The 16,699-nt window shown below is 42.8% G+C and overlaps 1 protein-coding gene across 1 annotated transcript in view; it reads right to left on the reverse strand.

Moving 5' to 3' along the window:
* Positions 1-1,105: 1,105 nt before the first annotated feature.
* The window catches only part of LOC104407851 (DENN domain-containing protein 5B), a gene marked incomplete at both ends in the record, with an annotated part of 47,967 nt that continues 32,373 nt past the window's right edge, over positions 1,106-16,699 (reverse strand). Inside the window, 7 exons of the mRNA XM_010017239.1 lie at positions 1,106-1,227; positions 2,506-2,634; positions 7,652-7,733; positions 8,953-9,031; positions 9,575-9,727; positions 10,569-10,700; positions 14,056-14,149. Coding sequence (XP_010015541.1) covers positions 1,106-1,227; positions 2,506-2,634; positions 7,652-7,733; positions 8,953-9,031; positions 9,575-9,727; positions 10,569-10,700; positions 14,056-14,149 — 791 coding nt within the window. The remainder of the gene's footprint in view (positions 1,228-2,505; positions 2,635-7,651; positions 7,734-8,952; positions 9,032-9,574; positions 9,728-10,568; positions 10,701-14,055; positions 14,150-16,699) is intronic.

Genomic DNA, 16,699 nt, shown 5'->3' on the forward strand with positions numbered 1-16,699 from the left:
CCAAACCATTCTATGACTCTGTGATTCTATAACTCTATGATTCTATGCTGCTGTTGCTTCTTGTTATTAGTATTATTATACTAAAAAAAAATATGATTATTTTGCTTTTAAATCTGTACCACCCATACATGCTTAAGACAGGGACTGCCACCCCCCGGATTTGGATTTGACTGAAGTTCTGCATATTAGCACTGCAAGGCTTGCTCTCTGTATGTTTCACAAGCTGCCTTCCTGACTGGGGAAGATAAGGCAAGCTTTTTACTTTGTGTGTGCCATATAATGATATTGCACTCACAAAAATACCCTCAAATTCCAAGCGCTGGTCCTACAGGGGAAAGCTGTCAAGCTGGATGCCCCGCAGAAGTAAGGTAATCAAGGATGAGCGAATCTCTTTGCGCTGTGCTAGTTCTGAGGGGATTTATTGCTTTAACGGGAGAAAAAGTAGAACAAGTGCTTGTTTTGACAGCCACCTAAAACTTGCTTCACTTCACTCTGAGCAGGCAGGGAAATGAAGAGTAAGGGCTGCCAAGTCAATCCAAATAATTAGGTCACTTGACGGGGTCCTGCCTTCTCTGCAGTGCCCAGTGCTGGAGAGACAAGGATTCATTCCCAGACTTCGATCCAGTCTCTGCTCTCCTGACAGGACAGGAAGGGAGAGGGAATCTTTTTGGTATTTAAGGAGAGACAAAGAGATTTGAAATACATCTCAGAGCACCAAGTGCCTTGTATTTCATCCTCCAAGGTTTCCACCTCCTCCTCAGTCTGCAGAGGCCAGAAAGCAGCATTAGGATGTACAGGACTTGTCTGAGAGGGAAGATCAAAGAGACTGTACAACTGGGTGAGGAAAATCAAGTGCTACAGCGGCACTCTCTGCTGATTGCTCTCCTTTGTGCAATGCTTTTATCCACAGCACTCCCACACGACCTTGGCTCTCCAGCTGGTTTCCCAGAGCAACACCCAGCACCCGTGAGCCTGGCAGCAACATCCAAGGTTTGCAGATAAGAGCTCATCTGGTCAGGCACCAGCACCAGCACCATCATCCCTTACAAATCATGACAGCAACTAATTTTTATTCAGGGGGAAAAAAATTGATTCTCCAACTCACTGATTGTGGTGAAGACGCTTGTGAAGCAGAAATAATCCACAGCGTTCAGTGAGAGCAGGTGATACAGGAACTGTTCCCGTTCTTCTTCGCAGCGCAAGAAAGCGTAACGCTTGTAAAGTTTCCTGGTAGAAACAAATGAAGAGTTGATCTTGATGGGAGGTATGAAAAGTGAGATTCCACAGCTAACACAAGCTGCTAGAAACCCACAGGGAGCATTTAACCCCTCTGCTACACGTTTTACAGATCGCTCTTGGCTCTGCGCTACCATAGCAAGGCTACGGGGTTCCTCTCATTAAAGGATCAATTTTGGTTTTGTTGCAAAGCACAGATACAAACTAAGACTACTCACAACAGCAGACCTGAACCAACATACAGCAGCCAGTGCCTTCCCACTGTGGAATAGCCTTGTCTAATAACCTAATCTTCCTCCTGCTCCATCCTGCAACAGAGAAAACTGAGCAAAAGGCACCAAACCAGGGAAGGCACCAGGCAGCAGCAGTGGCGCTCTCACCACTCTTTCAATTCAGTGAACCTAGTGTACATCACCAACTGCCCAAAGCAGTGCAAAGTCACACCAGAAGTTAACCTGGCCCTGCTCCAGGAAAGCACAGAGCTTGTGACACTGCCTGCAGTCTGAAGGTAGCAGACTCCCAAAAAGTTGCTGAGGTAGATAGACGTAGATGAAACTTCAGGAGAAGAGAGGTCTGCCACCATGCCTTTGGTGGATCACCCAAGAGGTGGCTTGTCTCAACCTACTCCTTTTTCTTCCCATTCCTAGATTTGAGTATTTGGTAGCTTCTGGCATAAGTCATGCCATGTAACTCATCCCAGAGCCAGAACTACATGTAATGATTAGAATGTTCTCTTTTCATAAGGTTTTGTTTGGTTGTTTGAGAAAATGAAGTCAGGGGACATCTACATGGGCAGTGCCTGTGCTTGCAAGAGGAGGCAAAGCTGGGGCAGCTGCTGAGCATCTAGGAGAGCTCTAACCCAGCCAGGATAGCAGTCAGGATGTGGGTGAGCCAACCTAACACAAGGCTGCTGTGAGAAAAGGGGCATTCCTGCTGAGAAAAGGGTCATTCCTGCGCCTGCTGCTCCATTTGCACAAGATACAGTGATTATAGGGTGGCAAAGTGGCTTGAATCAAAACCCTGATTTGACCAGCATCTAACGCTTCCTTCCTGAAAATTATGTTTTGTTTTCCATGCAGATGAGCAGACTTCTGCCCTGCTGGGTGGGCAGAACCTTCTCCCACAGCTCACCTCTGCCCTTACACCACTACTAGCTGGAAACCACAGTACCCAAACAGGACACATGGCTGCACCCCAGACCTGGATAGCAGCTTGACACACCACTGAGGAAGACCTGAAAGTGAAGCTTGAGGAAAAGAGGCAACTTACTTGGCAAGTGCCTGGTTGGAAAGCAGCTGCTTCAGGTGCTGAGACAAAAGCTTCTTCTCCAGAGAAAGCCTTATCCAGGCTCGGGCCCGCCCCACATCAGTCTTTATCTCACTCATGTTCTGAACATGCCTGAAACAGATGGGAAAAAAATAATAATAATAGATGAATCATAAAAATTCTACATGCTTTAAATGGCAACATCCAGCGTGATGCAGCAGCTGAATTGGAAAACATCTCCTGACATTTCCAGAGAAGGAGACCCTCAGCAGGGTGCCACAGAGCCCTGCACTGCAGCACTGGCCTGCTGGGGACACGGGCAGCCCTTCCCAGCCACAGCAGGGTGCAACCTGGACACACTACAGCCTGTTTCAGTTGCTCTGTGTCCTGCTGTTTGCTTCGCCACGGTGAGCAGGGGTAGATCTCGTCATCCTTGCATTGCCTGAGGTAGATGTGCTCATGGACACTGTTAACACTTTAAACAGGCAGTCACCTTGTGAGACCCAGTTATACTGTCACAGTCACTCCCCCAAGCTGCTGAATGAAACAAATGGGTACGACTGTGAGGGCAAAAGACAAACACGTATCTCAAGAGTTTCTTCAAACCATAATCTACACCGAAGGCTCTAACAAACCCCTGGATGGTAGCTACAATGGGAAACCTGAGAAAAGAGGATTGTTTGGGTAAACCCAGTGACAGGCACTCACAAGCAGAATCACATTTTCAGCGATATGAGGCCCTCGTGTAAGTGGTAATCTACATAGCCCTCCACATGTTTGATCTGTAGGAAAGCAGAACTGTTCCATAGGGGCTTTCTTCTATGGTTTTGCTTTTCTTTTTTTAACCTTCCCTTATTGCAGTTTGGAGAATGCCAGAAACCCAAGTTTTAGAGCACAGGGAGCCTTAGAACAGGAAGAGACCTGGCACGGCAGGGTGAACTGACTTGCAAAAAACCCCAACTTGGTAAAATAAACAATAAAAAAAGAGTAACAGTTTCCAGCAGAGGAAAGAAAAGGCTGCAGTTTCTTGATTTTCATGCAGTTTACATGTGAAGTGCACAGGCAGTTCAGCCCTCCAAAACTCTGTGGGCAGGCTCCAAGTACTACCAGCTGAGCCTGAACTCTCTCTGTTGTGATTTACTTTCCAACTCCTGCATCTTCCTTGAACGCCCTCCACGCATTGCCGAGTGTTAGGCAATGTGGCAATATTTACTCCAAAGAAAATCCATCAAAGTCATGCCGTGACTGATTCTTTTTACATCCCTAGTATAGTCTCACTGTCTCGTGCTTTCCCCCATCTGCTACATCAAGCGCGTGCTTTGTGTTATATTTAGACCCTGCTTTATTTGAGAAAAACACTCTTTTGTTTATAGAGCTTCTTACCATAACAGGACAAGGACCTTGAGGGCGAATTTGCAAAGTGCAACTTAGTGCTGTCCAGACATATGAGCTCACTGTGCACAAATGAAGTGGATGTACCAGGCATAGCTCAGCAGCACTGGTCTCCACCAGGCTGACCTATCTGAATCCTCAAAACACAGGTCTGCCCTTGCAATCCAAGCTGAGGTGTCTCTCTCACAGAGCTTGGTGCTATATGTACATATCGGAAGAACCATCAGGAAGGAACAATCAATAAGAGTAATGGTGGATTGCCAGTGGCAAAACCTAGGTTACTTAAAACCCCTTTTTAAAAACAGAAAGAAAGGAAAAAAACCACGTCTTTTTGAAGAAACTTTCCTCCTGTTTCCTAACATGACACATGGATAGTTCTCTGATGGACCAGGTGAGAAGTACTGACTTTTACTGACCTGTAAAACAAATGCAGGAGGGCACATCACACTCATGTGCAAGTCCTTGCCCTTTATAAGCAAGCTTGGCAGCCTCCTTCTGTCAGCAGTGATGCCTATGAGCTGAATCACTGCTGAGAGCCTTGCTCCTGGCTCTGGAAGGCTCTTCCTGGCTCAGAGCTTGGCAGCCAGTGCTGGACATTCCAGCCCAGACAGCTGGGCACGTGAGTCCTTGAGAAACAGGATGCACACTACACTCAACTACATCCATTGAGACACTCTCCTCAGACATTTCAAGTCTTTTGAGATGGGAAGATCAAAGCACAGACTATCATCTCCCTCCTACCTTTTCCCCCCCAGTACTCTGCTTGAATTACATCTAATATGAAACGCTGAGTAGAATATGTTATTTTGCTGCAAGAAGATTCAAGTACAGATGGACTCAACCTTATTCCATGCATGCTCTGTACCTCTTCATTACCCATATCTGGTTCAGACCAGACTGGTAATAATTGTGCATTTGGGAAAAATAAGGCTCTGCAACCATGCAGATTGCCAGAGACATTAAAAAGATTCAGTTATCAGTCTTGGTGTCAGCAAAGCAGAGTGTAACAGAACAGAGCATTCAGGAACTCAAATTTATTTCACTCTCCGTTGTGAGAGCCAGAACAGCTCTATTTTTATCAGTGACCTAAGCATTAGCACTGTTTGCTCATCACTGCACAGCAAACTCTTCTTGTCAGGGTACCAAATAGCAATTTCTATGCAACTCCCTAGGTTGGGACTTGCTTTTAATCCCATTAGTAATAAAGAAAAATCTATTTACCCTGTCAAATGTAAGCCTGGGGAATGGTGAGACATACCCTCTGCAAATAGCTGTGCTGACAGAAGAGGCTTACAGCTGCCCAGTATCACCATGGCCCCGAGGATGGTGTGCATGCTCCCCATCCCAGCGCAGTCAGAAATGAGCTGTATTAACTCGTCCTTTGTAAGTAGTAGGTCTTTTCTAAACTAGCTTCTCTTGACTGCAGCAGGTTAAGCATGACTCCTGTGGGCCCAGTGCCTTGGGCTCGTATCGTGAGCTGCAAGCTCAATATGGGAGGAGAGGCACGACATGGGCATGAAACCAAGCACTGGTAGAAAGGAAGAGCTTGTCCCATGGGGAAGGCCCAGCTGGACCAGAGGTTTCAGGGAGTTGCTTTGATGCTAACTGATCCAGCTGGAAACTCAGCGATGTTCCTGAGGGGTGAGGCCATGCTGGAGACAAGCTGCAGCAGGAGCCTGGATGGGAGCTAAAGAGGGGTGCGAGAGATGCCGCAGATCCTCATCCAGGGGAGAGGCTGAAGGACATACACCCAGACACACTTGTGCAGAGACTTTGCATGCAGAGAACCAAAATAAACATCTTGAGCATCTTCCTTACCACATCTAAGATGTCTGGCTTTGTGAGGGGGGCAGAGAACACAACAGGTTATCCGTAGCACAGGCCCATTGCACATTCAGAGAATGGTTCTTTTCAAGTTGTTTACATAACCTTGCATGAGCCATCAAAACCAAGCTCTGCTTAAGGCAATGCTTAATTCTTTAGCCATTAGTTCAGTTAGCACAGCAACCCTGGCATTTTAATAGTTACCCATCCTTCTATCTTCAGCATGAATTTGTGTGTGCAAACAAATATTAAGCAGCACTCCATCCAAGCAGGAGAAAGTATGCCATGAGATTACAGATGATAAATTCAATTCACCACCTGCCCAGCATTTTCTATGACCTGACATGTTTGTGGACAATCATGAATACACAAGGTATTATAAAAGGTAACGTTCTGCTTCTGTGAAAAGCAGAACAGAAACTCTTCACAGAAGCAGAACAGAGTTCCTCTGAAAAAGCATCAGAAATACTCTTTCAATTTAAGCAAGAGAGCTCAGATTCATGCTGGGCTTTCACTCTTAAGTGGAAGTACGTGGAAGACAAAACCCATTCACGCAGCAGCAAGCACACACAGGCTCCTGTCAGCAGTCCCCGCCCAGCACACAAGTTTCCGCTCCAAATCCTCCTTCATCCTTTCCTCAGACTGACCCTTTATATGCCCATCAGCCTCACAGGACTGAATTAAGTAAATAGCTGCCATGTCTCATGAGAGGGATGCTAAAATGACAGACACACGTTCAAAATGACCTCTTGGCATTATACTCCTAATTACACAATATATTCCCCCTCCTTCTTTCACATGCAATTTTAGCCTTATGTGGCATGTCATATTCTTCAAAATCAGAGCACAAGACTCAGACTACACAGCGTCAAACAAAAAGGTTGCGCGCTGCAGGTGGGAAGTACAGTCATTTTCTTTCAGAAAAGTCTGACTAACCTGTGTGATGTCACATTAGAAAAATACGTACCTGTAATAACACACAGCAAAAAGCACACCACTGAAACCACGGCTTTGTGAATTAGCTACAACTAATCTTATTTTTTCCGTAAGATTGTTTGCCGTATTTTACGTGGCAGAAGGACATTGTCTTACAAGAAACAATACTCATGTTGTCTCACACATTAAATTGCTAGCATTGGCTGGCAGCTTTTTACAGATAAGCATTATTGCATCACTCCTCCCTTCTTTCCATGGCACTTTTTACATCACTGCCATCCTTAGCCATGACAAGTGAAGTGACAAAACGGTGGCCTGACCTGGCAGCAGCTTCATCAAGAAGATGCCCTGAAGAACTTCTGCCTGGTGCTGTCACATCAGCCTCCACCATTTCTTACTCTCTACTCCTTTTTGCTCCAACCAAAATTGCTTAAAAAGCTATCCAGAGCCAGGCTGTGGTCTCCTACAGAACACCTGCTTTTACTTCCCATTCCAACCTTAAACTCACCCAAATACGAGGCTTCATTAGATTTTTAAATTAGTACATTTATTACTATTTGCCATAAAATGCTAATTGAAAAGAAGGAGCATTGCTCAGGCATTGCATGTAGGTTTTCATATCCCTTTGCTTTGTCTACTAACTGTACTTGCTTGGTTAATAATTTAAACCAAAAGGAAACAAACTAAAAGTACCAAGGAACTCAACATATCTGCTATTATTTGTAGAAGCTGTCTTTATTGCTAGAAGAACCCCCATGGGAAACCAAAAAAACCCTGTAAAGCTTGTGTTTTTCATTGTTTTTTAGCTAAAATAAATCAAGTGAACATGCAAAAAAGTTTTGCAAAATAATAGTGCTTCACTTTGTAGATAAAAATGCAGGCTGCGGATAAGGTTTAATTCTGTGTAGTCTTTGTAGATCCAAAGTCAATGAGAATCTTTACCATATGCTACGCAATTAAAACCACGATTAATGCTTTAGGAAACAAAACTGTGTACCTCATATCTTGTATCAGGGAAACCCTCAAAGTAGGCAGAGTAACTCCTGTATCAGACTTCCGTCTTTCTGTTCCAACAACAACTACAGTGGAGAAAATACATGACATTAATACAAAATTACAGTAATGGTCTGTAATGCATTTGTTTTACAAAACAACCTTAAGTGGCTGGTAACTGCCATGTTTCTGTGTATTATCATTAACTCTATCCTGGAAATGTAGTAGACAAAATGAGAAATGCTTATTATCTATTCCTTCCTTAATCCAGCACTGAACTTGGAGATTTAGCTTCCTCTTGTGTATGTGAGATACATTAATATAAACCTGTATGGCAACTAGTTTTATTTGTAATATGTTTCTATGGAAAGCTCACAACTGAGAAGGACCTGATAAAAATCAAGCTACAGAAGCATACTTGATGCTAAGAATGCCACGCATTTCTGTGCTGCACTACTGTGATCAGACTGCTTTGTGGTGACATCTTTTGCTCTCAGGAATTTGTGCCTGCCAGCCAGATTGCTTAGTGCGTGAGTCACTGAAGCTTATTAAAAAGTCTTTTCATGAGCGAGACTAGTCTGTCCATAGATGTGTCTTTGAGGACCGATCATACAAGTTTCCATCTGCAGGACTGGGAAGATTGGGGAGTCCTTGGAAGATGACCCACCAAAGTTCAGAGACTTTTATTGTAATATCCAGCAGCAGCCACTGGGCAGGGAGGTCTCAAGGACATCAGAAAACCAACCTCTCTCACAACACAGATGTGATTTAGTGATTGTAAAGGGCCAAGCCAAAGCATAAACTGAGCACCTAGACTGATGGATAGAGGTTAATTACACAGCTTCTGAACTGTACCATCCACCAGCATAAGGATTTGTTGAACACGGAGTTATTCACATTGGGATTTGGGAGACAGATTATGCTCACTGAAATAAAAATATCAGCTGTCTTAGCTACAAGTTCCACATCATCAGCTTCTTCAGAAATCATCTCTTATGGAAGCACTGTTTCTCACACCTCACTCAATGCTGATTTAAAGGGAACAAAGGTAGTGAACAGACATCAAGTGATTTTCCAGACACGGATAATAAGTAGTTCCTTTGCCTCCAATAGTGCCAATCTATTTTGTCCAGACATCAAGGCATCTTCACAATGATTATGAAAGGTCTCAAAATGTAAATGTGGTATTAGCAAGCAAATACACTGAAAATCCTGCATGGGTTTCATGTGGTTGTACTGTTCCTCCCGGGCGCAAGTTCATTTGCTGTGATGGACCCTTCATGGAGTCAATGGCCAACTACTCACCTGGAGACTCTGCACTGTGCTCTTGCTTCTCTTCTCTCTCCTGGTACTGAAGTAAATGGGACCACAAAGCAGATTTTCCCTGCAAATTGAATATGTAGTACATAGCTTTAAATAAATCGTGCAAAAGAAAACAGGCCAATGAACATGGCAAAATAACAGGATGGCATTTCAGTGGGTAAAATGTTCCATAGTAGCAATCAATCCTTCTCTCTTGGGCCATGAAACCTCAGGAAAAGCACAGGACCATACCACTCGCCTAGCAGTCATACCACCCACCTTGTTTCTTTGTCCTCTCCCTGGGTTTCTCATGTGAAGAGTGAAAGAGAAGAAACCAGACACCTATTTGACATCGTCATTGCCATTCCCAGAGGTACTTGTCAAATTGAAAAAATGAAAAAATAAAGCAACCCACCCCAAACAAACCCCCAAACTCCTCAAACCCTTACAGGATCCTAACTATTCTGTGAAGACACGAAGATATGAACCAGGGACTCTGAGGCCAAAGATAACTCCCACTTTATGTTGGAATGATACCGCTGCGTAGCAGCTTAAAAGGTAGAGATGGCATTCAGAATTTGCTAGAGTACTGTACACACAAAGCCCCGGCTTTCCAGTTACCAACCTGCTTGACCTGCAGGCCATGGCTCCAGATTCTTTCTAGCAGATCACAGAGACTAGCAATCAACGTATTTTCCTCCAGACCTGTTATGTTGGCTTCTCCATGTCCCAGCTCAACCGCTTCATGGCCCATCTTCTCTACCAACATGCGTTTAGTCTATAAAAAAAGGGAACAAAAAAATCTCCAAAGGTTTCTAAAAACATTATGCAACAAGGGAAAGAATTTATAGATTAGTTTACTTAAACATGCTTAATCTAGAGACCACTGCTAATGGGGCCTGACCACAGAAACTTTGAATCTCTTTAAAGAGATTGTAAGTTAAAAAGAATTATAAACAAAATGATTGCATGATTCCCCCATGCTGTCCTATTTCTATACCCTTTATCTACTGTCTTATTCCTACACTGCTGATCTCTTATAGATCACTATCAAAAACGGAGTATAGACTAGATACATTTACAGCCTTACTCAGTACCTGGTTTTATTCTTGTTACAGCTATTAAAGTTTAAACTCGGGTAATACAGTATATCACCAACTGCAACTGACACAAAGTCATCGTACTTCCATGGCTATAAAAGCTTCTTTAGTATTAGAAACTACTGTAGTTAATTTGCTCTGCATAAAAACATGCACAACAGTTGCACATGCTGAATGCTTTCCTTTTGACTTCGGGTCAAGCCCTCAAGTTACGTTTAGGCTACGTGTAAATATGAACAATTAAAGGAAATCCTCCCTAAGATGTCTGATCATGCTGATTCTCCTTTCTGTCCTTTTTACTGTTTCCACCAACTTTGTCTGCACAAAAAGAAGAGTGATAATATGTTCCTTTCTCTTCTAGCAGTTGAAAGATAGAACACTAAAGGGATACCTAGCCTGCAACAGGCTGCTATACCAACAGACCAACGCCATTCCAGCTGTGAAGGACTTTGAGGACACCACTTGTGATGCTATGTAGGCTCAGCCTAAGTGAGGGGAGAGCACATGAGGGGGACTTACCTTCATGCGACATTCCTTCAGTAACCCTTCCACAAATTTCCAGTTGGTCTGTGCAATCACAGCTGGAGAGAGGTCTGAGAGTTTGGGCTGCCTTAAATTTTTTCCTAAACTCCTCGCCTCCTGCATGTATTTCTAAAAATAAACAGAATAGTTTTAGATACTACAAGTCAGAGGCACTCTCATCCTAATCCTAGGCAAGCAAATGCTGGTGAAAAGGAATGAGCTAGTGTTAATCTAGGAATAAAATCATGATTTGCCTGATGTTTAGGTGTCAGGCTGGAGAAGTGGAATGCTTCCTTCTGACAACAGGAAAAGCAAGATACTTTCTGGTGTGGTACTGAAACAGTCAGCGTTAGCTAGTGAACTGTGCTGTTAGCCACTAGCACAAAGTTAGACACAGCAAGTGCATAAAAGTGCAATACCTTCATTCAGCAATAAAGTCAAAACACCAAGTTTCTTTCCATTGTTATTTGACTCTCACTTTAAAAAAAGATAATTAAAAATTAAAAGCCATTTGTCTAATTTGTGACCAGACTATACAGGAATTGAAAAAAAAAAATCCTTTGAAAATGAATTACAATAAGCAGAAACATACCTACTGAATGAGAACGATTTCATCCATTACTTTTCATCTGGGTAGTTTATGTGGGAAAAATGAGACTTGATTTTATTCTCAATTAACTTCTTAATTACAAGTGAAGCTCATCTTAAACAAAATTGATATTTAGAATCATTCCTGGTTTTACTGTGAGGTAGCAACTAGAGACAAAATTTAGCATATTCTTTAAAAAAAAATAAATCCAAACTATAATAAAAGACTTTTAAACCTTCCTGCTCCACTGCCTTACTGTTCAGGGGTGGGGTGTTTTTGTTAAGCCAAACCCCCCAAACCAGTCAACGAGCGTCCTCTGCCCCCAACATCAGAGAGAGGGCTACATGTTGAGCAGAGCTAAGAAGTTGGCCTCATTTAGGTGTGCAAATGTGAAGCCTATCAAAAAGTTGCCCAAGCATTATTCATAAAGTTTTTGTTAAAATGAGTAAGATAATAGAACGTTGCCAAATAGAAGTATTGAAACCCAATGCTCATAGCCTGGTGTAGGAATGCTCCATTTCCATAGTGTGTTTTTATCCAGTTAATGCTGCCTCTTTTGGGGACGGTATGTGACAATGACTGCTCTTCGCATTGAGATGAAGTGGGTCATATCCCTTCAGTGACCCAGTGCTGCTGCTAGCTGGGTTTCTGGGGAACTGAGAGGTTACTGGGGCTGCTGCACCCTTAGAGCTTTCTGTCTGCGTAGAAAACAATTTATTTCACAGAATCATAGAATGGTTCGGGTTGGAATGGACCTTAAAGATCATCTAGTTCCAACCCGCTGCATGGGCAGGGACACCTTCCACTAGACTGGGAAAAGTAAAAGCAAAATCCAAACACATTGGAATAGCTCTTTTTTTTTTTTTTTTTTTTTTTTTTTTTTTTTTTTTTAAATGGGAGAGAACAGTTTTTCTGACACAATTGGATTTTTTCAATACAAAATTTGGACAAGAACCACTTAACATCAGCCCCACAGGTCAGAGAAGCATGTAGGGTTCTGCCACAGAAAACTGTTCAATGGAAGTGCTCAGCTAGGCAATTACAGTTTCACCAATACTTTAAGGACTTAAAAATAGTTGAAAAACTACCCACGGAAATAAATCTAAAAGAAAAATCACAGCGTGTTGTTCAGCAAGCAACATCACAAGTGATTTCCATTTAAATCAGTGCAAAAATTAGCAGCAAGACCAGTGAAAGAGTAATACAGGGAATATATAATTAGGAAATCTAGAATTTCTTTCTAAATGTAAAGGAAAAAGTAAAATGCAAAGTGTGGTTATATTCTGAAGAGTACCAAATGTGGATAACCTTACTTTATTCACTGCATGCCTTGTTATTCTGCCAAAATAAAAAAGAAAAAATATTAACTCTTGTAAGTTCAAGAGAAGAATAAGGCTGGGATGAGAAAACCAACTGACTGGCCTTTGCCTTTTCATCAGCATCCACACACCACCGTCCCCTTCCACACTAGGATGTGACGACCCAGCAGTCAGCAATCAACGCTTCTAGGACTGGACCCCCTAAGTCGAATTGCCAGGTGAAAAACATCAGAAGAAATGAAGCAAAACAAGATTCTTATCTTTCAGCCTCAGAGCTTTCATGTTTGCCAGGGAGCTGGTGTGGAAGCCTAGAGCTGATTTCCAGCTACTTTTCTGATTATAACCACACTTCTGAGCGCTACAGGTATGTGCTCTATGAGAGAGGGAGTGGTTGGAGACACAGTGAAGACAGCAGTTCCTCACACTAACAATATCTCAAAGCAGCTTTCAACAAGAAAAACTAAAACATACCAGGCAGCATTCAGAGAAGGATTTTTTAGGAGGCCGTGCAGGAGGGGGTGGTCCCTGATCCCACTCCCAGAAGGCCATTGAGTTCTGACGAAGCAAAAGCTCCTCCGATGGCTAAGAGGAGGCAGATGCCCCAATGGCAGAATAGCCAGAAAGAAAGAAGAGACAAAGCAAAAGAGGCATGCATATGATCCACAGCCAAAAAAAGAAGATAGTAAACACATGACAAAATATTGAAAAGGCTCTGCTGAGATATAACACACGAGGCAACGTTTAAAATACACTTGCAAAGCCACATTAGCAAAAATAGCAACAAACATACAAGTGCTGTTTTGCTCAGTTTCCATGAAACATCATTTTATACTGTGGTTCGAGAGTCCACTCACCCATCTGGGTTCTTTCAGAGGGCAAATGCCAACACTGGCCAACATAATTCAACAAGATTTACCACAAAACAGCACGGATGTTTTATTTTTGGTAGTGCCATACAGAAGAAGCACATGGACATCAATGGAATAATATGGCAGAAAATATTTAATGAAGTAGAAGAAACTGAAAAGATGGGAAGGAAATGTGTGCATGTGACTGACATTTACAAGATGCATAGGAGTTTCCAAGCTTTAGGCATAAAATGCCCCAAAGTCTTAACCTTTCAAATAGGCTTACTCATGTCAGGAATCTTTGTGAGAGAGAGAGAGAGAGAACAAAAAATTCCTTTAAAAAAAGAAGCAGCCCTGCCTCATTTGCCTTCACAGCACTGACATTTATCCAAGGACTTGACTTTTCCAGAGACCTTCACCCTGGCCAGAACCTGGCAGCTGTACCCAGTAACATGCAGTAACACAACCAGGGTTTAAATCAGCAACTAAGCCATTTTCCTGATGATGAAGGGGCTGCCTTATTCCAAAATCATAAAAGCATTTTATTTGCGTGCTTTGCAGTTGCATAACGTACACAAGCATCTGTGAAAAGCGGCATCTAAATGGCTACAGAGACCTACACAAACCTTAGGATAGCCACAAAACTGCCCAAAGCAATAACATATCATTTGTCTAAAACCTCACCTCCTGGATCCCACGCTTGTGCCACTGCAGAAGATGCCACCTACCTCCCTCAAATCATTGTCCAGCCCAATGTGCTCCGAGTGCTGCCGCAGGCGGTCCTTCCTCCGCTGCGTGGTGGTGCTGCGACTGGCCCAGCGGCTGCCAAGTCAGAGAGAGACAAGACACATGTGAGTGGAAGACATATCAGGAGGGAAAGCCTGGGTCAGGAGCCAGAGGACATCTGATTGCAGCAGGAGAAGTGAAAGCACAAACTTGGACCTGCAGCAGACGCAGGTGCAAGCTGGTACCCGACCTCCCCATGGGAAACTGCCTGGCTGGTGATAGGCCAGTGTGCATCCAAGGGACAACAGCCCTGATGGAAACATGCCTGCTGCTTGCCAGGGTCTCCAGTGAGAGCTCCTGTGTTACCCAAAATGCAGGTCATGCCACAACATTGATGCCACCACTAGGTAAATGGCTGTACTTAGTTACCCAACACCACCATTGTTTGCTGCATTTGCTGGAGTTTGATAAAGATGGTGCCTGTAGGAACAACCAACACAAAACAATTTTAGCACTTTCCTTGATAACCCCCGAAATAATTTTAGAGCAAATTCTTACTGCAATAGGAACTACAGTGATATTGGGTTCACCTACACCTAAAGGCTACAAACAATGTTGATGTTCCTGGGATTAATCACTTTGCTGTCTTCACCATATCTTTTTTTGCTTAGAGTTTCAAAATACCACAGAAAACCTTTATTTTTTTCTACATATTCATATATGTCCAGTTGAATTTTTCCCTCATCTGAAGCTGTTACCAGAAAGCAGCCACTTGGTAACCATGTTTGAAACCCAGCAACCTTAAGGCTGCAAGTGCCCAAGCTTCCAAGTGTCCAATCTTCTTTATGCCAAAACACAGTATTTCTGTCCCAAGGACTTTCTAGTCTGACTGTAGGTTTTCTAAGGATACCATAGCCTTCTGTCAAATCCTTGAAAACAAAAATGCTTAACTGATGCAGAGAATAAAGACGGTAATACATTATTTATAAAAGAAAGCTGAAATAATGCTGTAAAAAGCAACCTATCAAGCATTAAAAATAAGTATCTTAATGGACAGGAAGGCTGTATCTTCAGAATGAGATTACTTAATTATTGTAGTTGCATTTATTAAAATTAAAAATATCTTTCAAATAGAGATAGAAAAAAGCCTTCAAGCATATATCCTTTCAGTTGCTTCATGCAGTCAGCAGCCTCTCTCCTGCACCCAGAATTTAAAGAGTAAAACCAAGGCAAAGCAGAACACAAAGCATGCCCAGGGCAGCACCCAGCACCAGTGCCTGCCAGGATGTGTGAAAAAGCAACTGCTCTCAGATGGTTTCTTCTGCAGGACCTGTGATCAAGAGGTAGATCAACCCTGGGATTTGGGTTCTCTTCCTTTGACACATCTATACAGAGGGAAACCTAGACATACCCACATCAAAGATAGAAGTGTCTGCTTGGTGATCCTCTCCACACAGGTGGTATTGGTGAGGACAGCAGCAGCCTTCAGTTCCCAAACCCATCTATTTCTGTATGCACCCTGAATAGGAGCACATACAAATAGGATATGGGATCTGAATTATGTGGGCAAGGACTGTCAGCTGGTGACATGTAAACAGATGCACACCTGGAGGAGGAAACAGAGCTGGACTAGTGTCCTGACATGTTTAGCAAGTGTTTGGGGATGCATAGGGAGGGGAAACTGATCCAAGAGAAGTGCAGGGATGTGACCCCTGGTGAACAAACCTCCTCTTTGCATATATGTACCTAACTATCTCCACCAATTCCACCAGTGGGTCAACTGAAGACCAGATTTTGGCTAACCACACACGTAAAAAGGGAAAAAAGTCACACGAATTACAGCTTTTATAGTCAAATCTAAGTCACTTCCTACCTCCCAAATAACACCAAGAAAACAAGTACAAAGTAAGAAATGAACATCTGGGTCTGCATGTAATTATGATTCAGCACCTCACCATCCCATATGACAAGAAATTTATTTTTAAAGCAATGTAGCCTCAAGTCTCTGGTAACTAAACAAAACAGCTCAATAGGTGTCTGCACAGCAAACACTGCTACCTTCTCAGAGGAATACATTACTGACAGAAGTGCCTTTGCACTTCCTCAGAAGTCTTAAAAATATACAGCCTGTGAGTTTAATAAGCCACCACTTACTTTTTTCAGAAGCAATACCCAGTGTCTCACTGGATGACTGAGAGGGGGGAAATAAAGCCCTACAATTTAATAATCTCAACAAGCTGAAATGTAGCATAAAGAATAGCCCCTCAAACACAGTAAAAGTGACTTTAGCTACCTCGCTCTGGAGACCTCCCATTTATTGTTAGTACAGTGCTTACATTTCACACAACAGAATGCCAGTAATACATTGGAATATTAAATTAGAGAGCAAATATTACCCACATCATTTTTTCTGCTCCAATTTATATGCTATTTTCTGAATTCTAGACAAAGTTTGGATCCCTCTCAACCTGCACTTTTGCAGTTACTGGAGGATGTAAGAATTGCTAGAAGCATCCTTTGAGGGAACACGTCTTGCCAAAGGTGAAAGCAGAATGAAATCCACAGAAAAATTGCAAGTAATACACCATCATTAAAGCATTTTCAGTTAATTCTAGCCCTGTTCTCCATCTGGGAGAAGGCACAGAC

This window comes from Nestor notabilis, unplaced genomic scaffold (assembly GCF_000696875.1).
Source record: "Nestor notabilis isolate BGI_N333 unplaced genomic scaffold, ASM69687v1 scaffold10896, whole genome shotgun sequence".
Taxonomy (NCBI): Eukaryota; Metazoa; Chordata; class Aves; order Psittaciformes; family Psittacidae; genus Nestor; species Nestor notabilis.